The 25,845-nt window shown below is 40.1% G+C and overlaps 1 protein-coding gene across 1 annotated transcript in view; it reads left to right on the forward strand.

Moving 5' to 3' along the window:
- The first annotated feature begins 880 nt into the window (after nucleotides 1–880).
- The window catches only part of pipox (pipecolic acid oxidase), a 31,110-nt gene continuing 6,145 nt past the window's right edge, over nucleotides 881–25,845 (forward strand). The window contains exons 1-7 of the mRNA XM_085244807.1: nucleotides 881–1,213; nucleotides 4,096–4,244; nucleotides 9,946–10,159; nucleotides 10,580–10,762; nucleotides 14,964–15,116; nucleotides 20,474–20,623; nucleotides 24,377–24,452. Of these exons, the coding sequence (XP_085100933.1) occupies nucleotides 1,103–1,213; nucleotides 4,096–4,244; nucleotides 9,946–10,159; nucleotides 10,580–10,762; nucleotides 14,964–15,116; nucleotides 20,474–20,623; nucleotides 24,377–24,452 (1,036 nt within the window). The 5' untranslated portion in view covers nucleotides 881–1,102. The remainder of the gene's footprint in view (nucleotides 1,214–4,095; nucleotides 4,245–9,945; nucleotides 10,160–10,579; nucleotides 10,763–14,963; nucleotides 15,117–20,473; nucleotides 20,624–24,376; nucleotides 24,453–25,845) is intronic.

Consider the following 25,845-nt stretch of genomic DNA (forward strand, 5'->3'; position numbering starts at 1 on the left):
AGCTGTGCTGGAAAAAGGAAAGATAAAACTGGAAGGACCCTGCCACAGATGACCCATGATTTTAGTCCCAGACCAGGCCTGCCCACAATATGTTAACTAATATTTCAGAGAAGTGTTTACTTGCACCATTTAGAAGACACTTTTTTTACTAAATGTGAATTCTGCCTAAGTTCTGTTGTAAAATTAGTTCATCATTAGGTTTTCTGTGACAGACAATTGAAGTGTGGATGAATTATTAAAGCTGCTTCTTCTGAAATATTTGAAAATGTTTTCAGTTTTTTGTTTCTGTTTGTTTATTTAGATAATTGAAAGACTGTCTTCAGTTTTGTTCTGCACTATAAAATAGTAAAACAAATAAAGGAATAAAATATTAAATATGTTGTTATTTTCACATTTTTTTTCCTGCAGTATTTTTTGTCTTTACACTTCTTTTATTCCTATAAATGATTATTAGAACAAAAGTATTCGTTCAAATAGGTATTATTATTATTATTATTATTATTATTACTACTACTACTACTATTACATACAGTTATTATTTATTTAATATTTTGGTTTTGTGTGTGTGTGTGTTTTTGTTCCTGAAATTTTTGTCCCAGAATACAAATTAAACGAAATATATTTCACCATTAATTCTATATTTTGCTCCCAGTGGCCTTGGCTAAATCATATATTCTTAGTAGTCCGTCTGATTTATGAGCAGAAAACGAGGCACCAAATACAGCCCAAAAGAAGTTTGAACATTTACAGCTGAGCTGCAGAGTTGGCTCCTTGTCATTACATATGGTGGCAATATTTTCCCTATAGAAGATTTTCAGGCACTCCTGCTATGCGGTGTGCCTTATTGTCAAACGGACCTGACGTAGATCCAGACAACAACACAACGCACTTCTGATCATAACCGCGAAGAGTTCAGCTCGGTCCAGCATAAGCGTTCGGTTCCTGCTCGGCGTGGCGGAAATCCAGGCTCCTGACCGCCAACACTCAGGGCAAAGTTCCTGGAGGCTTTTGTTCGTCCTTCCCCTGGCGTTAGTAGGCGGATCTGTGGAGCACTTTTAAAAACGCGTGACCTCGATCTGTGAGCTCTGTGTGTGAGTTAAACATGTCGACCAGCGGAGATTTTGATTGCATAGTGATCGGGGCAGGCGTCCAGGGCTCCTTTACGGCCTATCAGCTGGCAAAAAAGAACAAGAAGACTCTGCTGTTGGAGCAGGTGCGTGATGAAACGATTTTGAGTCAAGAGTCTAACTTGAGCCATTGCATTTTAATCAGGTTTCTCTACGTTCCACTGTAACAGTACTCCATTACAGTTTACTTATAATTGACTACAAGTTCATAGAATGCATAGAAAATGTCACGAAAGAAGAAAGTATGAAAGAGTAGTTAGGAAAATACCATCAAAAGTAAAACTACTTAATTCACGAGTATGATAGGCAGTGAAGTTTAGTGTACTTTTTATTTTCCTTAAACAAAACAATATACAGATACGTGAAACAATAAGCAGATAAGTCACATACAGCACAGACAAAGGCGAGCAAAACAAGTAGAGTCCTTGTATTTGAAATGAAATATTTGTGTCTGTGCATCTACTTAAGTTTCATATTAGTATTATTAGAAGGTAGAGCCAAGAGGGGTATGGAAATTAAATATAAATACATGAGTAAAGAAAAACAAGTATTAAAAGTAATGTTATTACAGAACATTACCACAGTCCCTGAGGTGGTGGTGGTCCTGGTCTTCCTAGCCTAGACGTTTGAACTCTGATGTAGTGACGGTATCAGAGTTTCTCAGGTTGGGTGAACATTATGCATTTCATAGTTTGAAAACGTTATTCTTCATTCCTGATTCATTTTTTTTCCCTTTTCGGAGTCGTTTCCAGACGTCTTAAAGGAGGAAGCTCACCTGGAGGGTTTAGCCAATTTAAAGAAAAAAAAGAAGCTCCCAAACCCTGAGGAGGGGAGCCATTTAGAAGTTGACACACTGGTTGTGTTGAAGGAGTTAATCATGCAAACTGTATTGTATTTTAACTCTGACTTTATCATTTTTATCAAGCTGCTGGTTATTACTTCTATAAATTCCACAGTAGAGGAAACGTGCCTTAGGCAAAAATTGTTGTGATTTGACTACATAAATAATATTTTATCAAATTGAATTGAACTGAGTAGACAGGCCTTAAAACTGACGACTCTGCCTCCCATTCTACTTTTGAAAACTCTTGGAATCACCAGTAAGCCTGCAGTCTGAGAGCAAAGTGCTCTGTTGGGATAAAAAGTTACTATAAGGTCATTAAAATATGACGCGGTCTGATTATTTAAGAGTCTGTATGTAAGAAGAAGGATTTTAAATTCAGTTCTGAATTGAACAGGGAGGCAATGAGTAGAAGTTAATATGGGAGAAATGTGCTCTCTCTTTCTGGTCCCAAGGGAAAAAAAAGAGAATTTTTTTATAGCAATGATGTCAATTAAAATTTATGCAGTGTTTTGTAATAATATTGCCTAAAGGAAGTATGTGTAAAATGTACTTTTTCCTACCACATAACTCTTTGGAACTTTGTGGCTACTTTTGTGTACGAGGAAGACTCCGCACAAAACCTCTGCAGCGAAGTTCCTATTTCACAGCAGTGTCATATCTGCAGTGAAATATTGTGGTCAGTGGTACTGAATAATGCATTAAGGTCTAGCAGGACAATCACAGAGATGAGTCCACTGTCCACAAAAAAATATCATTCATAACTTTCACTAGTGCTGTTTTTTTCTGAATCTTGATTGAAACTCTTAAAAAAACATTACTTTACAAATGATCAGTAAACTGTTTTTGAGGTAAAGGGAAGGTTAGAAATTAGCCTGTAATAAGCTAAGGATCAAACAATGGCTTTATGAATAATGGTTGATTTGCCACTGCCTTAAAAGCCTGTGGTACGAAGCCTGTCAATAAAGACAGATCATCCTCTTTAAACTTGAAGAATTAATTCATGGTGGACTTTGGGCAGTCTTGGCAGTAATGGGGTCTAAAAGGCACATTGATGGTTTAGAGGAAGAAATTATTGAAGTTAACTTAGAAAGATTGATAGTAGAGACCTATCTAATATCAGCAGTTATTAGAGCTGGCGTACTTATTGATACATCTGTGGGACAGTTAAAGAAATATTTGGTTCAACAGAGCTTTGACTCTTTGTCAGCCTGGCTCGAATTCTCAAAAGAAATCTAGGGTTGTGCCTGTTTTCCTCAATGAATTAAAAAAGTAAAGTGTCCTGGCTTTACAGAGGTGGGTTTTAGGCGGTGCTGCCCCGGGTGAGGAGCAGCAGTGGGATCTGTGCTTTCTCCAGGAAAAGGAGGACTGGAGTGCTGAAGCAGCAAGTGCCTCTGACAAACCCCAATCGAGTAGTCTGGCGTTGTTAAGGCGGCCTAGGCAGAGACCATTTTCCCATGGATTGGGATACAGGTGGCAGTGGTGGAGGAGAATAGACAGTTGAAGAGGCTAGAGAGTGAGTGGAGAGTAGAGAGGCTGGTGTGAAGCAGAGACCGGCCACTCTTATCACCAGAGGATTGGGCAGGGAGGGATCAGTATCTTTGAAGTCCTCCAATAGCCAAGTGAGTCCCATAATGTAGGGATTCGTTGTCTGGAGTGCGTCGCTGTCAGTCCCTCACCATTGACTGTGTCCATGTTACCGGTTGTGTCATTCTGTGATGATTGTGGAGAATTTGGACCCAAAATGCAGACTTCAAGACAGATTTCAATAAATGAAAAAATAAGCTTTAGTTACATAAGGCAGCAAGTCCAGATGTAGTCAAAAGTAGTCCTAAACAGGTAACACGTGAGGAACACACTCAAACAGTACAATGTAACAAAGAACTGAAGACAGCTAAGGGTTAATTTCAAAGGTATTCAGACTTCCCCTTCTATATACTTTTTGACTGGGTCTGGTTTTCCTCAGCTGGTCTTGTTGTCTTTAGTTTATACAAAAATGTACAGTAAATGAGTCATAATGATATTTGCGGCCTGCAGCCGAGACTGCAGTTTTATGTACTTTTGAGCATTTTCTTACTTCAATGCAGAAGTAATTTAACCAGTTGTTTTCATGCTTATATTTTCCAGTTTGTACTGCCCCACAGCCGAGGGAGTTCCCATGGCCAGACCCGCATCATCCGCAAGGCCTACGAGCAGAACTTCTACACCCACATGATGGAGGAGTGCTATGAACTGTGGGCTCAGCTGGAGAGGGAGGCAGGAGTGAAATTGTACAGGTAAGGAGTCAGCAGAAGAACAGAGAGAAAACCCAGAACAAGGAGATTTGTTACGTTCAAGGTGTTATGTACGCACAAGAGCAACAACTCAATCTACAGGAGCTATTAATGCATGACTTTCTCATTACCTCCAGCATCACTGAATTGGCCGTTGACAGCTCCTATGCTTTTGAATGTGGTGTAAATAACCTCATTAATATTTTGTAAAGTAGTTTGTAAAGTTATGAGTGACTATTATATTGTTGGAGTGGATGCTTTTATTTTGAAAGTCACAGAGCGACAAAGTTGCCGTAAATCAAGTGGCGTAAACCATACAGCAAACCAGACAGAAGCGCGAGTTTTAATGCACAGAGAGAAGGTGTGCTCTATGGTTAATGGACGGGAATGGGGAAAAGAACGGCTATTAAGGTGCAATACTGAGTTGTAAGCAGTTTCTTAGCACCTGGTTACATGTGGAACGGTGCCTTTTTGTCTTTTTCTTTTTTCTTTTTTTTTTCTTTTCTTTTTAAACTTTCGGAACCTCATTTCATTCACAGAGACAGTGGCATAAATCTGTGTGTAACCCCCATCAGCACTTTCACTTTCCTGATCATCCATCCATCCATCCATTTTCATCCGCTTCGTCCGGGGCCGGGTCGCGGGGGCAGCAGCCTAAGCAAAGAGGCCCAGACCTCCCTCTCCCCAGCCACCTCCTCCAGCTTATCCGGGGGAATACCAAGGCGTTCCCAGGCCAGCCGAGAGATATAATCTCTCCAGCGTGTCCTGGGTCTGCCCCGGGGCCTCCTCCCGGTGGGACATGCCTGGAACACCTCACCCAGGAGGCGCCCAGGGGGCATCCTTGTCAGATGCCCGAACCACCTCAGCTGGCTCCTTTCGATGTGGAGCAGCAGCTGCTCTACTCTGAGCCCCTCCCGGATGGCCGAACTTCTCACCCTATCTCTAAGGGAGAGGCCAGCCACCCTTCGGAGGAAGCTCATTTCTGCCGCTTGTATCCGCGATCTCGTTCTTTCGGTCACTACCCACTAGAGCAGGGCGATATGGCCAAAAATATTTATCACGATATATATTTGAAAATTTGCGATAACGATATAACTGACGATATAATTGATGCGAGACAAAATACAACTCCACAACATTACTAGCGCAAAAAGACAACCTTCCATTTATTTTCACTTAAACAAGAAGCTGGTTTTTATGTACATTAAAGCTTTATAAAAATGTAACAGTGCAAATGCAAATTCCTTGCTGAAAGTTTAACCAAAAGGCATTTCCAGTAGAAATGGGCTGACATATCCTGAGCATAACCATGTATAATATCCACTGAAGTTAAAAAGAGGTGCTTTGCAACATTAAACTGCAGTGTGCAGTACGTATTTTTCGGACCATAAGGTGCACGGGATTATAAGGCACATTAAGCGAAACGAAGCAGTCAGATAAATCAAACTTTATTAAACTCATTCTTCTTGCTTCCTCCACTTCTGTACCATTGATTCATTAATGTTGAATTCTCTGGCAGCTGCTCTATTCCCATGTATATTAATGACTGACCTCGTATTGTGGATGGATTATCTCAGTTGTTCTCCTGACTGAAGTTTGGTCCGTTTACAGCATCCTGCCATGCGATTGCATTTGTCTCTAACCATGAGGAACCTTCACGTTAACTTTTATAAGTGGAAAAGTGTTAGTGTTCGTCCTCCAGCTTCACTGTTTATGTTATGCTAACATAGCTGTGTCGCTAGCGATCACGTAGCACATCATAATATACCAGCTAGCCCAACTTCAGTAACCCTACAAACGTCACTGCTGTTTAGTTTCCTGTCTTCATTTATGTTGGAAGTGATAGCAGAGCTGTACGTTTGAATTTTTTCAGAAATCTCTCAGTCAGAACATGCAATATCATGCTTAGGTAACTAGCGAAACTAGCGAGCTAACTTCCGCTAGCTTCCTGCTAACTTCTAACTCCGTTAAATGTAATAACTTTTGTTTTCATGGATGCCTGGAAGTTAAACTTCATAGTTACACCTGGTAAAGCAGCAATGCTGATCGTTTTATTAAAGATGAAAGAATTTAGACAGTTTTCAACTCTCAGTGATGCTGCAGTGTTGTTTGACCTGAAGTCAAATATTCGGAGTTTAGGACCCAGATTACTCCCAGATTTAAGAGCATCTTAGTCCGACAAATACGACAATAACAACGGCCGCTTGCATGTTCTGCAAAAAAATGTGCTTTGTTGTGTATCTGACAGACAAACACCAAACCAGTTCCACATCACGGAAGTTGCACCATTTTTACAAACCAATTCTGGTTCCTCAACAATCGGCCATGTGCGTATGAAAACAAAGGCACTGCGCATGCGCATTTTACTCCCATTCTATCGCGATATTTCATTTTCCTATCGTTGCCTAACATTATACCGGTATTACCGTGAACGGTATAATATGGCCCAGCCCTACTACCCACAGCTCGTGGCCATAGGTGAGGGTAGGGGCGTAGATCGACCGGTAAATTGAGAGCTTCGCTTTTACACTCAGATCCCTCTTCACCACGACAGACCGGTGCAGCGTCCACATTACTGCAGCTGCAGCCCCAATCCGTCTGTCGATCTCCGGCTCCCTTCTCCCATCACTCGCGAACAAGACCCCGAGATACTTGAACTCCTCCACTTGGGGCAGGAACTCATCCCCGACCCGGAGTGGGCACTCCACCCTGATCATATTCCTTTAAACTGTCCCATTTTGTCTCATTACCAGTAATTTTGATAGCACATTGTTTCATTATTTGTGTCTCAAAATAATAGTTTGTTGTACTAGAACACACTCACATTATGTTCCTTAGAAATACTGCGAATTCCCTGGTCTACAGCTTATGACTGATGGGTCTGCAAGTAAAGGCCACCTGTGCCCTTGAGCTGTTAAAAAAAATGACTGCATCACAATGAGAAATGTTCAAGCCAGGCTGGTTTGAGCAGCTGCTTCTAGAATATAAGCCATTAAAAAAGAGCAAGAGCTAAGCTAAAATCTACCCTCTGGACTATCTTCCTTTCCCTGTCATGTATATGACAGTGTGTTAGCACATCCATCAGCTGAAGCTGTACCATGCGTCACCTGTTATGTCAGGTCAGGTCAAATGACGTATCACATTTATGAGTCTACATGATTTTTTTTGCTTTCTCTGTCACACATTTGCAAGCACACAACCACACACATTAAATTGTGTGATGAATGGCTAAGCTGTGGTTGCAAGTGACTTATGGCTGCTGACAGATTTCGGAATGGCTTTGTGAAAGCAGTGCTGGCGCGGGTGGGTCAGTTATCTCTCAGACAGATCTCTGAATCAGACCCTCTCACTATAGGACTCAATAACTTAACACACTGGAGCTGGGGTATTACCACTAGTAATGATGTCCAGCCACTATGATGTCACAGGTGATATTAATGGGTCCATTTATTACTTGGTTTCATAGTTTTGTTCACCATCTGTAATTAATGCATCAAAGAACTGATGGTATATGATAACTTAATAATAGTAAGGTCCTTAACGTTTCGATTTTTAGTGAACTTGAGTTTACTGGCTGAGTCCATCTCTCGTTAAACTGTGCAGTATCTTTGTAACCGTAGTCACGGCATGTAACACTTTTCGTGCTTGTATTTATATAAACTGAATATTGAGTTTTGTCTTCACACCGTTGACACTGCAGAGCAACTTTCCAGAGTGTGAATACTGGATGCGATACAGCTGTACTGCCCTGTACCACCCCTCCCCTGCAGTGGAGCCATAGATGCGATGGCTGCTGTTTTTTCCACCTGTGGACACACCTGCCCACCTCCCAAGTGGTAGCCCAGCTACTGTACTTCCCTCCATCCAACCGCACACATCTTCAGGTTGACCGTGAGCTCCGCCCGCCACAGGGACTCCAGGGTGGCATCCACCTGCTGCACATGCTCCGCTGTGGTGTTGCTGTGGATGATGACGTAGATGGCAGCATATGCAGTGTGTGGATGCAGCACCCGGTCCATGAGGCACTGAAAAGTGGCGGGGGCTGCAAACAAGCTGAACGGAAGTGAACCGTGATACAATCAATCAATCAATCAATCAAAGCTTTATTCGCCACATGCAGGTTGCCCTCGAGTGAAATGGTACCCCCCCTCCGTCATTACACACACAACACAGACATTACATGGGGATACAAGTCGGAGATCGGTAGCATTACAGAAAAACACTGAAATATACACTACAATGGGAAAGTACAAGAGGAAAAAAAGAGACCTCTACTCGTGCTGTGCTTCCATGGCAGGACAGCATGAGAACAGGAAACAAAAAAACTCCTCTGCACAAAAAGCACATAAATGTCCACAGCACAACTTTGTGAAAGACATAACAAGCCACAGGATTGGGTGGGGGGGTGAGGAGTAATACGAAGCGAGCACAGCAGCCGCCCTGCACAGCGCTACCATTCCAGCGCGGCACACAGACCCACCGTGTTCCCCCGCAGGAAACAAGCATCGAAGGCGTGATACCTTGTTCACCTTGCAGTAGTTGACACAGAAACATATAGAACCATCTTTCTACAACACAAGAACTATGGAGCTACACTACGCACTGTAGTGACTCTTCTATTACTTCCATTTTCAGCCAAATTCTGTATGAACAATTTGTCTTTTATGCTCAGGTAACCAATAAGGCTGTGCATGCACTGTCACAACTAGGGACGTTTCAAAATGTATCTCTAAGAAAGTGGTGTGAACAATCAGGGGAGAGAACACCTCAGCGCTGTTGCAATGCAGCAATATCTGCTCTCTATTGTGAGATAGTTATCATAATTGAGGGAGGCGGGGATGGTTGAATTTTTTCCTTAACTAGAAATGTGGTTTCAGCCTCTCTCTATGCTTTTAGGAAGGTGATATACCTGTGTGGCTCCACCCGTGTCTGACCCCCACCACTTCAAAGTCACTGTGTGACCGTAAAGGGTCCTCACCACTTGGCAAGTAACCTAGAGCTGTATGAAGGGTGGAATATGAGTACTTGGGTTTTTTAATTTAAGGAAAATGCCAATTGAGCTCCACAGTGGCAGGCAGTGAACACAGGGCCCATTCAAGGACGTAGAGCTCTCATAACCCTCAGAATATTCACATTACTGGTTTGTTGAAGGTCATTTTGTAGGACTCTGCCATCGCTCATCCCATTCCTCCTTGCATAAAGGAGCAGACACCAGACCTACTGATGGGTGAAGCACCTTCTAGGGCCTAGTCAAGATATCCTTCACTAACTGCATGCCGGGTCCAGGTTTCACTTTATGTTGCCAGTTACGACACTGATCCTAGCCAAATTCAAAATTAGTGAAAAAAAAAAGGTCAGAAAAGATGAGGAAGAAAAAATGTCAGTTGTCCACCTCCAAAACTCCTCTAGTGTGCCAAAGCAGCTGAAACCGATTAACAATCCTGTCTGTTATTTAACTGACCAGATCAATATCCCAGAAGTTTAATTGACTTGATGCTATACTTAAAGTGGGGTTTTTTTTATCATTTTTTTTAGCAGTGCAGTTTGTAGCTAGCTCTTTATGATACTTTCGTTTCTTTTCTTTTTTTTAATGCCAAAGTTAACATTGCACTCTATTAAAGTCAATTACTAGTTTATTAATTTCTTTTTTTGAAGATTTATTTTCAAGATGCCGCCTTAAATTTCCCCTAATCTCCACTTTCAGACAAACAGGGCTCCTGGTTATGGGGCCAGAGAAGAGTGAAAATTACCAAAATATTAAGGACACCCTTCAAACAAACAAGGTTCCCATGGTTGTCCTGACCCATGACATCTTTAGTCAGCACATTCCCAATGTCAACTTGGCTAAGGGAGACGGAGCACTGGTGGATACAACTGCTGGAGTTCTATTTGCTGACCGCACACTCAAAACCGTACAGGTATACCACTGATAACATGATACGGACTTGTGCCGTGTCTTGAGTGTGTGAATGTGGATGTTTTGGTTTGTTCTGAAATTTGACAGAATCAAGTCTAAAAATTCCAGTTTAACAAATGAAATATTTTAAATAAAAAAGTAAAAATGATATCATCATTACTAAAAACAAGTCCAGGCATTCCAAAATATTTTAGGACTTTGTATTTTTAAATGCATGCTCAAAGACAGTCAGTATGAGGAATCTGTTTTTGTTTTGTCTTTTTATAATAAATTAAATGTACTTGAACCCACTGTCCATTAATCATCATCCACTTTACAAAGTTCCATATACATTTCTTGCATTCGTTCCAGTAGCTATTACTGTACCATTTAACAGCTATAACAGGAATTTCAAATGTTTTGCTGCTCTCTTCTTTTACAGGGGCAATTTCAGAAATTAGGTGGAGTTATAAGAGACAACGAGAAGGTAACGGACATCAAGCCTGGCCCTGTTGTAAGAGTGTCAACCTCTGTGGGTGTTTATCATGCTAAGAGTTTGGTGATCACCGCTGGACCCTGGGCTAATAAACTGCTGGCCAACACTGGTTTACAGTTGCCACTAGAGGTATTAAAATGTTCAGTATACAATGTGCAATGTTTATATGGCTGTACACGCGTTACAGTATTTTCAGGATGAATATAAGAAAGTTATTAGTGTCCTTGTTGCTTTTGAAACTGTTATTTCAAAGAATGGGGCCAAGTGAGCTGCTGTCTTTGGTGCAACTTTGGTGCATCAAAAAGCAATAAGATGGAATTTTGACAACTTGACCCCATTAAATGGCAATTAACTGTGATTTTTAATTAATTTAAGTCACAATAAATAGAAATTTTGGACTCTTAATGTAAATAGAAATTCTATGACATAGATTTCTGTTTCATGTTACAGACTTGAAACAGAAATTCATAGTTCTTTTAGAAATAATGTAGTTGCTGTGGGATGGCAATTTAATAACTGAAAAATGACATTGGCACCCTTGATTTTCTATTGGACTATAACCAGAATACAACCAGATCCCTTCTGTGACTCACCACTTTACTGTGGAGGAGGGGTTTGTGGTCCCAGTGAAACCAGGAGTTATGTCGTTGGACTGCAGATGACACACATGAAGATGGGTGTGATCTCCATTAAAATTGAAAATGTATGCCATGCCTTCTAATGATATTGTCTTGGGGAAGCATCTATAATATAAACAGAATTGGCCCTACCAAGAAACCCTGTGGAACTCCATAATTAACCTTAGTGTGTAAAGAGGACTCTCCATTTACATGAATGGAGTCTATTAGAGAAATATGATTCACACCACCGCAGCGCAATACCACAGCATTCTCTAATTGCTTTAATAAAATATGGTCAATGGTATCAAACCCTGCACTAAGATGTACAGGACAAGCAAAGAGAGGAGTCCACTGTCAAAGGCGCTTATTTGTAACCTTTACTGTTGCTGTTTATATACTGTGACAAGTTCTGAAACCTGACTGAAACTCTTCAAATAAACCATTCCTCTGCAGGAATCGGATCAGCTATTGGTTTTACAACTACTCTTTCAAGAATTTTTGAGATAAGAGAAAGGTTTGAGATTGGTCTATAATTACCTAAGATCAATTGGAGATAAAAAGTCTGTATAAATATAAATGGTATTGAAAGTAGCTCTACATAATATTACATTTGTGAGATGGTTATGAGTAAGTTTTTCTCTTTTGGTTACAGTTTTATTTGTGAAGTAACTGATGAAGTCTTTTCTAGTGAAGGGAATGGTTGGCTCAACAGAGCTCTACTTTTTGTCAGCCTGGCTACAGTGCTGAAGAGAAACCTAGCATTGTTCTTATTTTCTTCAATCAGTGATGTGCCTTGGTACACATTTGAGTTATACCAGGGAATCAAGTACTTCTGATTTGAAGCTTTCATTTTCAGAGAAGTCACAGTGTTCAGAGCTGTACGCAGTGAAGATGTAATACTGTTAACAAGCTAATCGACCTCTGTTGGAGTAGAGTTCTGATAGCTGCTCTGTCTGCTCTATTCATGTGTTGGCACATGGCACTGAAGAAGATAAGTGGCAGAATTATATCCTTAACCTCCGAGGACCTGGCGTCCACATATGTGGACATCACATTTTGGGTTGTCTAGATCAAAATACAAAATTTTGCTCTACAAGGGCCTGATATCCACTCATGAGGACATTATACTGCCTTTGTTTTATGAAAATTTAAAACGAATAGCCTCATATGTGGCTCTCATTTTTCTTAGAAACACAAATCGGGCAAAAAAAAAAATCTTGTGATTTTTATTTATTTATTTTTTTGTTTTGTTTTTTTTGTTTGTGCATTCATTGGGTCCCAATATGCCCAAATACGAAAGAGAAACTAAAAATTCATGCCGTGGAAGAGTTCGGGTCTGAGGAGGTTAAACTTAGTTACAGCACTTTCAGGAAGACATCTACTGTGATGCAATGTATTGCCCACTACTGTGAAATTCATTATTGTTAATTTAAATGTTATTAGAAATAATCAGTCAGGGTTTTTGGTAAAATTGCCCACAATAATTATTTTATCTGAGTTGAGCAGTAAATCAGATAAAAAGTCAGAGAAATCAGAAGTTCTGAGTGAGGGCCGGGCGGATAATAGATAACAACAAATAAAATTTTCCAGTTAGGGTGGACAAGGCCTTTGGTTGATTTATAAGCTGGAGTTTGGTGCCACTCCTCAGCCTGTGCTTCGAGGACTCTGACAGTTCATATGACTCAGTTTAAATATGAGTAAATACCCCTAACATAATCATCCTGCTGTAACCAGGTTTCTGTATTAGGCTGGATAAGCTTAAGCGGGCAGTGTGGGTGTCTCTGATTAGGCTCTATCGACAGACAGATGGATGGATGGATTTATTTTCCCTGTTGCAGAATTTGTCTGGCTTTTCAAATTAGACAGCAATTATTTGCAGACATTTGTCAATTTGTCAGTGGTTGCAATCAGTCCAAGTCGGACTGCAGTTATTTAGAAAGAAATTGCCTCCCACCAGGTGACATGTGTAATTGCTTTGCGACCTCTGGTCAGCCAGAGGCTGAGGGTGTTTCACTCACAATCTCTAAATGAACGTTTGGTTGCAATAGCTATTTGCAATGGGCTATTGAAAGTGACAAAATTCAATACAACCACCAGGTAACTTCCTTTAGGTGCTTGCCATTCTATTTTTACTCTAGTGTGACGGAGTCATAACCGTTCACGTGTCATTTAATGTAAGCTGTAAAATGATGTTCAGAAACGTAAAATTAGCTAACAAAATTCAGTGTGTCCTTGGTTCAGTGGTGCTTTATAGGCGCTGTGTTTTTTGCCAAATCATTTTAACTGCTTCCGTGTGCTCGTTTTTAGCTTGGCTGAGTCAGTTTTGCAATGAACTGCAAAACCTGCTAAATCCAAATGTAAATAAGGGCATGAGTCACCAGCAGCAGTGGTGGTTCAGTTGATGAGCTGTGGCCAGGTTTATTAGAAATAATTCTATTGTGGGCAAAACAAAAAAGATTGTAATTAAATTTTGCAAATAATATTTTTTACATGAGCAATCTTTGCATAAACAGCAAATCTGTGGACTCGGTTAAATTCCTTGGTGGGCATATCACAGATGATGTGAACTAAACCACAAGTACATCCTTTAGAGAAGAAAGCACCATAGCTCCTGTAGTTCTGATGGACTGAGAGGTTTGTTCTCCAAAATGAAAGATGCTAGAAGATTAAAATCCTGGGAGGAAAAATTATTTCCTGACTGTAGATGCATGTAATTAGTGATGCCTGTGACAAACACACCATATGTATTACCTTATGACTAATATTATTAATTTAGAATATTAACTTGTGACTTTTTTCATGCAGTGCATGAGATCCAATCCAGTTCAGCTCCCCCACCCCTTTTATCACGGGGATACTGTCCTTCCTACCCTTTTATATTCATCTGAAGATACCACAGAAACAAAATAATTTCTCTTCCACATTTAAACAGCTCAAGAGACCTGATTCAGCAAATCAGTCTTTTCCATTTTGCAATATGCCACACAGCCTGAAAAGAGAAGGTGATGAGAAAACAAGCAGACAGCTGTTAGAGTGGAGAAGTGGTGGTGATATTGGAATTGCATTATTCAGGCGGGGTGGTGGTGGGGTGAAAAGGTGTTGAATGTCATGCTTGAGTGAACTGGCGGAAAAGCACAAGCTCTGAGCACATTGGCTCACCAGAGCACTTGTGTCAGAATTTTTATTGTCCCGGGGAATGAGTGTACGGCCTATTAGTTCATTACACTAAAAGCTCCTGAAAAATGTGTCCTTATTATTGCTACCCATTGATGGACGTCATTTGTACAAGCATGTGTACGTTTCATTAAATCCTAATTCTCGCCTCACCACTGCAGAGCAACTTTTGTAATAGCACTTTTGTTTCAGAGGAAATAAATCTGAGTAGGTTGCAGTAGGAGGTGTTATGCATGAGTATATTTTAAGTTTTAGCTACTATGGTGTTTGCAAGCTGATATCAACGTGCTAATTTTGTTTCAAATGTGTAATATTCAGATTTACAATTTAGACTATACATTATACAATATGTTTAAACTATAATAAATTCAATTCAGTCATATGTGGGGAAACCCTGCATTCAACAAGTACCAAGACTGGCATGGCATTTTGCATTAATTTATTTATTCTTTTGGTCAAGCTGGTCAATGCTGTATAAATATACAGTCAGTCTTGAGGTCCTTGACTGTGTTGCTAATGACTTTATGTTACTGCAGGTAGTAAAGATCAACGTGTGCTACTGGAAGGAGAAGGTTCCTGGGTCCTATAGCATGAAGCAGCGCTTTCCCTGCTTCGTACAAACTGAATGCTTGGAGTCCAAAGTGCATATCTACGGACTTCCGTCCAATGAGTACCCAGGGCTAATGAAGGTACGTCATGTAACTGGGCCTTTAAGTGAAGTTTTACACAGAAATTACTGCATACCTACCTCTAACATACAAACTGTGAGCAGGAAGTAGACTTTATAAAAGATCAATTCAAAATTTGATTTCAACATGTGATTTTGTTGTTCCTCATTTGGTTTTGTTGTCTCGGTAAATGCTTCTAGCACTTCAATATCGGTATATAAATCTGTGCTGTGTACTCAACCAGATACATTTTTTTAATCAAATGAAGGCAACGACACCAGAGTATAGCTTATGGATATGAATAACAGGGGTGTTATTTAAGTTCAGTGGCTGAACTGTGGGAGTGGAAAGGAGGACCCAAGAGCGGACACGAGTTTAAACACTGGATTTAAACAAAAAGTGAGCCATTTATTATGGCTGGAAAACAATGAATAAAAAAATAAAGCAAAGGCAAGCAGGGCGAAAACTAAACTAAAATCTAAACTGGGAAAAATTAAACTATGATTACTATGACTGAACTATGGTAACTGTGATAACAAACCTTATCAACATTATTCTGACCAGGAACGTGCGAGAAACTATGATGAACAAGAACATGAAACATGAAGTACATGGAACTTGACGTGACGTGGTGGGAGGAAACACAGACGACCTGACGAAGACTGAAGGAAAACAGTCTTTGTGTGTAGGGGAAGTAGGAACATATGGGGAAACAGCTGACTAGAATAAACATAATGAGGCCACAGGGGAAGTAAAACTAAACACATCAAACATGGAAACACCAGGCTTTTCAAAATAAAACAGGAAACATAGAGAGACGTAGACATGACAACACCAGCTAGACAATAAGAACATAGAACACGGGTAGACAAGCACACGGGCATGACTGAAAGTAAAGCACTGAGGACAAGACAGACCACATAGAGGACAGGAAAGGACTCATAACTAAAGAGACATAGAAGAACCTAAAATAGACCTAAAACTCAAGGCCAACTAATAATAATACTGGAACTTGATATCCTTTCAATATAATATAAGAAATCACAAAAATAAACTCAAAATGCTGGGTCACAGCCCCTGACATGAACAGGCAAAAACAGGGCCAAATGCAGCGGTCCAGTTCAAATCTGACCTTTTACTTGCACGTCTTCACTGGTGTCCTCTCTGCTTTTTATTGAACAATATCTCTGTGAAGGTTCTCAGTCATCCAGGTCATCGTAGTCAAAGGAGCTTGCAAAGAAAAGCGTCTGGACTTCTTTAAGTTACTTGAAGACGTTTCACCTCTCATCCGAGAAGCTTCTTCAGTTCTAAGGTCAAATGGTGGAGAGTCCCAGATATAAACCTAGTGGGAGTGACCCCCCACAGAGGGACAAAAGGACCCCCTGATGATCCTCTAATCGCCTGAGCCAAGGTGTGAAACTGGGTGTGGGTCCCAATCAGCCAGAGTTTCGGGTGAGTTCATTGTGAAACCTTATCATGCGAATTCCTCTTTCAAAACATCTGATGCCAATGTTCACATTTTGGACAGAGAGGACAGATGGTTTGAAAGAGGAGTGAAAGAAGCCATCTATGTCCACTGTGAGCGACCATCTTTGAACAGAGGCGGGGGTTTACGACACCAACTCTCTGCCATCTATAATCCAGTTTTGAGATCCCTTCCCAGACGCCTTAACGCCCACTCACATTCTGGGCCATCTGACCTCAGGAATTCGCATGATAAGGTGATAAGGTGGGGCCAGGTTTCACAATGAACACACCCGAAACTCTGGCTGATTGGGACCCACACCCAGTTTCACACCTTGGCTCAGGCGATTAGAGGATCATCAGGGTGTCCTTTGTCCCTCTGTGGGGGGAAACTCCCACTAGGTTTATATCTGGGACTCTCCACCATTTGACCTTAGAACTGAAGAAGCTTCTCGGATGAGAGGTGAAATGTCTTCAAGCAACTTAAAGAAGTCCAGACGCTTTTCTTTGCAAGCTCCTTTGACTATTGAACAATATCATAAAGTAAAAATAACTAATATTTTAAAAAGAATATGAGTAATAAAATCACCAACAAACAGTTATTTAATCTTATTTGTAAGTTCATTGAGCTCTTTATTCACTCATATGCCTACATTCTTGGGCATTTGAACTCTAGTCTCTTTTTTCACTTCCTTATCTCCATGTTATTCATTTTCTTGTGTGCCACTCAGCCTATTGTTCCCTGTGCTTTGAATCTCAGTGCACCCCCATACAGAATTCAAACTCAAAACCACCCTGCTGTGAGATGACTGTACTAACTAGTGAACAACAATGCCAAACGGCATATTACTGAAATTATATTCAGTTCTGTCAGATGATTTATCCTTTTATATTGTAGAAATCATGTTGGATAACTGGTTACCCTTTATTTGAAAGGACTTTATATAACTTTTTATTTAAATAATAATAAACATAACTGCTATAAGAAGTTAATTTAGGGTCATCATTATTGTTTTTAGCATCCTTTAAATAGTCTCATTGAGATCAAGATCTATTTGTCCAACAAAAGTGCAAAAAATGTTTTGTGATAAGAAACACATACTGGGGTGGCTGTAGCTCAGGAGGTAGAACAGGTCATCTGCTGACCGGAAGGTTGTCTGCATGCTAAATATCCCCAAGTTGCTCTCCGATTCATCCATCAGAGTATGAATGTGTGTGAATGGTAGTTAGAAAGCACTTCAAAGCATAAAAACGGTGCTTGTGTGACTGGGTGAGTGTGGTATACTTGCTGACATATGCAGCCTTTAAGCCTTTTCTTGAGAGGTGGTCCGCATGGTTTTTAAAAGGGAGTCTAGCATCCATTCACAGTCCTGAGTGTTTAACATTTTAAATTTCATGACTATGAATGTTTGAATATGAACTGTTGGCTGGATATTTTTAGGTGACCTTGTAAGTATCGTGTATTTGGTTTTAACAAAGTTTTAAAGTTTGTGTGATAAGAGAGTTCTAAAATGTATCAAAAGTAGCAGTTGTTGCTGTTAAGGGCCCAAACAGTTATTAGGTTTAGGGGGAAATCCCTTTTTCACACAGGGCTATGTAGGTTTAGAAACTGTGTTTTGTGTTTACCTGTTAGCTTTGTCTAATATCTAATATCTTGTTGATATGAATTTTGATTTAATTGTAAACAAGGATCCAACAGTAACTCAGTAAGAGGGCAAACACTTTGTCACACCAGTATAGATGTGCAAACGTCTCTAATTGTCCATGTTCTCCAGTAGTTCAGAACACAGCACTTCCTTGCTGTATTTAGTTTTATTGCTGCCACCCAGACACATCTTGCTAATAATTGAACTGAACATTGTCACGTGGTTTGTGGTGAGACATTACGGTGTGCTTGGAGTTCACTTAGGTTATTACTCTGTGTGAAAAAAAGTCAAATCACAGGGAAAAGCAGCAACATCATCAACTGATTTAGATCGGAGTAAATGAACTATATGTGTGAAACTGACACTAAGAGGGACTCTAAGATTTGCTAGGCAAGATAATTTTGAGATGGGGCAGCGATTATTTAAGTTACAAGGGTCACTACCGTTATGGAATAGAGTATCTGTGCTTATTGTCCTTTGGTCTTGTTGCCCTTTGGCAATAAGACTGATGAAGCAACATAACTAGGCAGTGCTCCAAATGAAAGCACAGGACCCACAGGGTATAGATGCTGTTGGTGGTGAATCAAATGGTAGATGGAGTGTTTCAGAATCCCAACATCCACAATAATGTGTAGTTTGGGCAGAGGAGAAGGGTGTGGTATCTTAGTGAAAGAAACTGATCAACTGTCTTATCATGTCTTGTGATCCAGCATTTAGTGCACAAAGCTGTAACCAGCCTTGCATCTATCCATTGCCAGCCATTTCATCTTGTACAAATCTGGCCAACTCTTCCAAGTTTGTGTTGTTTTTCCTTCTGACCAGATGTGGTTTTTGTACCACCACCCCGCCTCAGGCGATCAGTATTGTGGCCCTAATACTCTGTATCTGTAGGGTTATGACTTTTGGAGTTCTCTTTTAAACAAATACATATGAACTGCATATAATAATATAATTGTCCTTCTGACAAAATTAATTGGTACTGTAATTAATGTTACAAGTGTACATTTCTAGGAGATGGGTCATTCTTCAACATTGTTGCCGAATACTGTTCACTTCTTTTTTCCACATTTTATCTGCTCTTCAGACGTTTTCTGTTTTCCTTTAAAAGTTTATGAATCCATGCATGTTTGGAGGGTATATCCAAATTCACAAGCAAGTCTTGCTAACATTTGACCATTATTTATCAAAGCTGGAAAAAAAGGTTTTAGATTTTATTGTTTTAAAGAACTTAATTAAGGCAATTAATAGATAACTTTAAGTGTTTTATGTTTTGTTGTACACAACTGTTAATGCTTTTCTTTAAAAACAGAAATGCTGTGGCAAAATGGACTTTAAAATGTGATTTGTTCTCCCTCGACATCATATTAGTTGTAAGGTTTGTGCTGGAGTTGATGTCATCCGATGACACATCTCTATTTTGGGCATTATGGCAAGCCAGCAGGAGCTCACAGTCTAATAGCAGACCACATGCACAGCAGAGAACGGGAGGACAGATGGTGATGCCACGTTGCATTATTCACTCGAAGACACAGTCACCAGAGCTAGCAATGCTTGGACCATTTAACAGTTTGAAAGAATGCCAAAATGAAGCAGAAGACGGTGGCATTTTCTCATCTGTAGTTTGTTTGTTTTTACAGCAGGGACCTGCCAAGCAGTTTTCTAAAGCAGAAAACCTAAAGAAAAAAGTCAAAGCAGCAGTTCTTTTAATCCCTCAGGGTTCTCACTTTGCCTTTAGTCTCCGAGTAAGACTGTATGTGTCAAAACTGGCTTATAAAAACAGCACAAAAAAAGATGCTTTGGAAGTTTTTGTAGAGTCATCCTAACCGACAGTAGCTACTGAAATGAGCGGAACATGCTCGTGCCTTATTACATTTAATATAAAGCATTTTATTGAGTTCTGAATAACCCCAATCGGTGCTGCAAAAACAATCTGAGACAGCCTGCTAAACTGCAAAATGGTGAACAAAGAGCTTCTTGTGTGCACCTGCACCTTTGAAAAGTACCAGGTTTGCAGTGAACTTGTGCATAGTGCCATTCAAGCTGTGTTTCTGTTGTCATTCAATTGATATAAACACCAAAGCCACAATTAGTCCCACGGTCACATAACACAAAATGCTCAGATGCAAAATTGTTACTATGACATAATAACAGAATGCAAAGCTATTCTATTCACAATACTGCAGCTGTCCTTCTGCTCCTCATATCACTGAAAATGTGCTGAGTTTTTGGTACTTTCATATAGAACTAATACCAGTGATGTCATTACAGGTGTGCTACCATATGGGCAGCAAGACAGACCCAGACCAGAGAGATTTGCAGAAAGACAGGTCTGATATTGAGATTCTCCAGCATTACATCGCCCGCTGCTTTCCTGGCCTCATCCCTGAACCTGCTATAGTGGAGAGCTGCTTGTATACGGTACAGTGTTAACATTGTGTTTTTTGTTGTCATCTTCATCTGTGAAAGTGCAGAGAAAAAAAAAACGATAGTGAAAATTTACTGCGTAAATTGTGTATTGCGTTTATAGAATCACCAGTCAAATCTAGTAAACAGAGCTGTGTCCCAAAATAAGGTTTAAAAAGGTCTTCTTCTGTCTGCTGTACTTCACCACAGACAGGGATTAACAAATGTGTTAGACCACCAGTCATAAAAACAAGAAAACACACAAACGTTTTAGTAATCTGTCAAAAACTAGTTTAAACTTAAAAAATTCTGTTGGTATTTAAGCAAAAAGCAAACTGAAGGTAACCTGTCTGTCGCCAACAATGAAAATATCATTTATAATGCTAAAATGAAAAATGCAGACTTTTCTCGATAATGGATAATATATTCTATTCTATTCTGCATTCTGGATAGATTATATATTCTATCCAGTATCAAGGGGATTTATCAGAATAAATGAAGTTTATAATAAAAAATGTGAAGTGTGTGAGTTTCTGTCTGTACTTAGGTTCTTGTCAGGTTTTAATGCTGTTCTAAGGTTCATCTTATGCAGTGCAGAACTGGGTTTATGTATTTTGTTTTTAAAGCGGTTTTGCAGCTGCTCACCAACACATGATCACATACTGAAGCAATAGGACAATAACATTTTGGCCACCTTGTCTAATATCACTGAAAATCCTGACAACTCTTCTCTCACTTAACAAGTCATTCTTAAGAAGATAACTAGTCTCTTCTGTTGTGCTCAAATTTGGTCTTCTGTCAGAGGTCACTATGCATATACAGTGGCCTTTTCTATCGAGTTAAACAGGTTTTTGAAACATTTTTTATAAAGACTTTGACAGGAACAGCTCACAAGGCCACAAGAAGCAGAACGAAGAGGCTGCAGCACTCTTGAGTGAATGTGCATTAAATCTTACTGCTTTTTTGAAAATAACACTTATTTAATTTACTCAAAGTTTGGTTACCAGGGTAACCCGGGTTCTCTGAATACAAAGTGAGGAGTCTCATAATGGGAAGCCCTACTACCACTACATCTAAGACGTAAGGGGTGAGGTCACTTCCACAGCACCTTTGGTGCCCTTGTTTCTTTTGAAAAGAACAAAGGCTAGCTCACAGATACCCAACCACATCTGTCCCACAGCTGGTGGACTGTGAAGAGCAAATCAGCTCCAGGAGTGAGGCTCAATAGAGTAGGAGTTCCTGCTCCATTTCTTCCTTTAGTCCAAAGTTGGGATCGCCCCCAAGACCAAGTGAGCAATCTAGGTGTTCAAAGAGTGCAGTGAAAAAAGCATGGAAGAATGAGGGGTCATCAACACTTGGGCCATATATACTTACAATACATAACTTTTCGTTAAGCATAGATAATTTAATGGCTTTATAACTGTGTTGAGTACTGTAAAATTAACATTTTTATTTATTAAAATTGCTACTACCCTTTGCCTAGAGTTATAGCAGGCTGAGAACGCATCAGGAAACTCAGGTGTTTTAAGTTCATCTGTAGCTGTAGCAGGTCTATCAGTCTCTTATAATAAAACAACATCTGCCTGTAGTGTTTTTAAGGTGGTTAAGTATCTTATCTTTAACCTCTTCTCTCTGGAGTCTGCTCAATGCACTTTCCATGTGACAAACCTTAGTGTGCCCATAACTGTGTGTGTGCAGCTAATGTTGCACACTGCGTGTGACGCTGAAATAATTGAGGAAAAAAAATACCGTATTTCCCGGACTACAGAGCGCACCTGAATATTAGCCGCACAAGCTAAAATCAGGGGAAAATCCTGTTTTGTACATACATTAGCCGCACCTGACTAAAAGCCGCAGGTGTTTCAATGTTGACTTATCATATGTAAGAGAATATGCACAAAGCGAATTGTCAGGAAAGAGATGGCTGTTTGGAGACATCACTTTTATTAATATTTTGAAAAACAAGTTATGGGTACATATTTGCATAACTTTTTAGGTATATGTACAAGTAGCGGTAATTACAAGTACGAAACATGTACTGTGCTTCATAAATGAGTAACAAATGTAGTACATAACAATAACCTACAGCACACCAGAAAAATAGATTGGACTACCTTTTAGGCTCAGGTGCAGTGACACGGCTTTAACAAAAAGAAAAGTCAGTCATTCACCACCATCTTCCTGCGCACTAAAACCACCAAAGTCCTCTCCTCCAGTGTCGGAAACGAACAGGCTCAGGATGGCTTCGTCATCCACTCTTCGCTTCTCTCCTTCGTTGTCACTTTCAAAACCAAAGAAATCCTCGTTGTCAGTGTCAGAGTCGAACACCCTCAGAAGGGCCGTGGCGGTGTCCTCCTCTCCATCGTGCAGCAGTCCAGCCCTTCGAAATCCGTTGGTGATCGTGGATGTTTTCACACTTTTCCACGCTGTCAGAATCCAATGGTGGAGTTGGGCATAACTTGCTTTTCGCAAGTTTATCGCCGCTCATCATCCACGCCTCCAGCTGAACGCATAGCGCTACTTTGAAGTTTGTTTTTCGCGCTACTTCGTACGGCACTACGTTGCCTGGCGGATGGACATGTGACCAACATACCACTCTTGAACTCCGATCCTTCCGCCAGGCAACGTAGTGCCGTACAACAGCGGAACAAACAAAACAAATCCGCTCATGGACAATCCATAGAAAAGCCGCACCTGACTAAAAGCCGCAGGGTTCAAAGCTTGTGCAAAAAGTAGCGGCTTATAGCCCGACAATTACGGTACATACATCAGTCAGGTGAGGGGAAAAAAAGAACGTTTGATAGGATGTTCCATAGGGATGCATTATGTAGATGTGGATGTGCTGGTGCTGAGTGCATATGTACTTGATATGCTGAGCAGATGTGTAAAGATTGAGTGTGTTCAAATCAGTTTTATTTATACAGCACCAAATCACAATAAAGGTTGCCTCAAGGTGCTTTATATTGTTCGGTAGACCCTACAATAATACATCAGAGAAAACCCAACAATCATATGATCCCCTATGAGCAAGCACTTTGGCGACAGTGGGAAGGAAAAACTCCCCTTTAACAGGAAGAAACCTCCGACAGAACCAGGCTCAGGGAGGGGCGGGGCCATCTGCTGCGACCGGTTGGGGTGAGAGAAGGAAGACAGGATAGAAGACATGCTGTGGAAGAGAGACAGAGGTTAATAACAAGTATGATTCAATGCAGAGAGGTCTGTTAACACATAGTGAGTGAGAAAGGTGACTGAAGAAGAAATACTCAATGCATCATGGGAATCCCCCAGCAGCCTACCTATTGTAACATAACTTATGATGTTATGTTGAATTAACAAATTAACATTAATAAGTTGGATGTTAATGGAAGAAGAGGATAGAAAAATGTAGTGGATCCCCTCTGTTAGAAATACATATTAGAAATTTATCCAAGTATGTTAACACTCTGAGTCCCGCTGCCCACAAGGAATTCAGGGCTGCTTTGATACACTTGGTGAAAACTCTAGGGTTCAGTTCCAGTGCTTACAGGAGAGTCTGATCGTTGTCATTTTCTGTGTGCAGTATAAAGGCTTATATAGAAGTACCATGCACACCATTCTTCCACCCAAGCAGGCAGGGGGCCTAGAGGATTTAAGTTCTAAAGTGGTACAGCTGCACCGTCTTGAAACAACAACCTGCACTTTCTGATTATTTTTTTTCTTGTTTTGTTGGGTTTTTTGTTGTTGTTTTTTTAAAATTTACTAACTCTTCATATTTTATTGTTTTTGCAGCTAACGCCTGACCATCATTTTGTGCTGGACTACCACCCTGCATACAGCAACATCGTGATTGGAGCAGGATTTTCAGGTACAGCACAATATGGCTCCAAAAAAATGAAAGAAAACATGTGTAGCACATATAACTCTAGCCATATTTGTCAGGATAAATAGCTGACTTCTATTCATTCAAAACTACTGTTAATTCCTTTTTTAATGAAATAGCTATGTCAGTTTATATTTGGAGGTTTCTTTTCATTTAGCATACTTGTAGTAGTAGCTGTAGCCTAGCAACAGCTAATTCTGTCAGTACTCTAGCTCTGAGAATTTCAGACAGGAGCTGCTTCAGACCATCACAGTTATTCAAACCACACAAAAAACCAAAGTATAGATAGGAATGGTAATATTTTTTTGCTGTCAATGCAGGTGTTAATTTCTTAATGTAGACGTTTCCTTTTGAGACATTTCCAGCGTAACCAGATCTGTGTTAATAGTTAATATTGAAAACGAAGAACCAAGGTAAGGTGCATCGTGTGGTGATGCCTCAGGCACAAGGGCTCTGTGGGAAAGGGGATTTTAAGTAGTCATGAACACTAGACAGGTATCCTCTCCACTCAGGAAACCCTGCAGCTGTGGACACTCTGCATTAATCCCTTCTAATTCTTCAAAATCATCCCTGATGGTCAACAAAGTCCTTGGGTCCTTGACACAAAAGTCAGAAAAATCAAATCAAGCAAAATCACAAAAAATCAAAACAAAATGACATTTTCCTGAACTAGTTTCTGAGTCTGTGTTGTAGCTGATAAACTTGCAGCAGTTCCATTTAGATGCTCGTGATAATGATTTAACGCAATGAATATGAGCTTCAACTGAGTTTGTTTTTCCTCAACAAATCATTTTGGAAAAAGTCCCTTTAACAATATTTCATTGAGCAAAGAGATTCATTTTATAAAAAGGGGAAATTGAATGCTGGAATTAGCTTTATTTACAGTTTGTAAAATTTATTTTATTTAATTATCATATTATAGCAGATAAGTACTACTGTGTACCACTGTGTGATTTAATCACCCTACTGAACTACCTTGGTCCTGTAGTAATATTAGTAATATTGCAGCTGTTCTGCATCAAATTTGATGCCACACAAATTATTTGTGCCGCTCCAAAAAATAATTTCTGTCCACTATGAGATAAAGGAGAACAACAGCCTGATACCTGCAGGCCTGACAACAGGAGATGTATCACTCCTGTAACTCCTGTAACATTCAGCAGTCGCCTCATTGTTCTGACACACACAACAAAACTATTGACTACACTACACACTAACTACACAGGATTTGTGCTAAACGTCGCAAATCTCTCACATCTTAAAACACCGCCGTCACGTTTGAATCGTGTTTGTACTGTAATGTGAAATATAAAATAAGGCTTGTATCGCCCACAGTCTGCCTCAGTGTGGCGTGAGATTATACGACCTGAAAATGTTT

The sequence above is a fragment of the Mchenga conophoros genome, linkage group LG14 (genome assembly GCF_057382185.1).
Source record: "Mchenga conophoros isolate Kocher_MC1m ecotype Shallow Benthic linkage group LG14, M_conophoros_male_GT1.1, whole genome shotgun sequence".
Lineage (NCBI taxonomy): Eukaryota > Metazoa > Chordata > Actinopteri > Cichliformes > Cichlidae > Mchenga > Mchenga conophoros.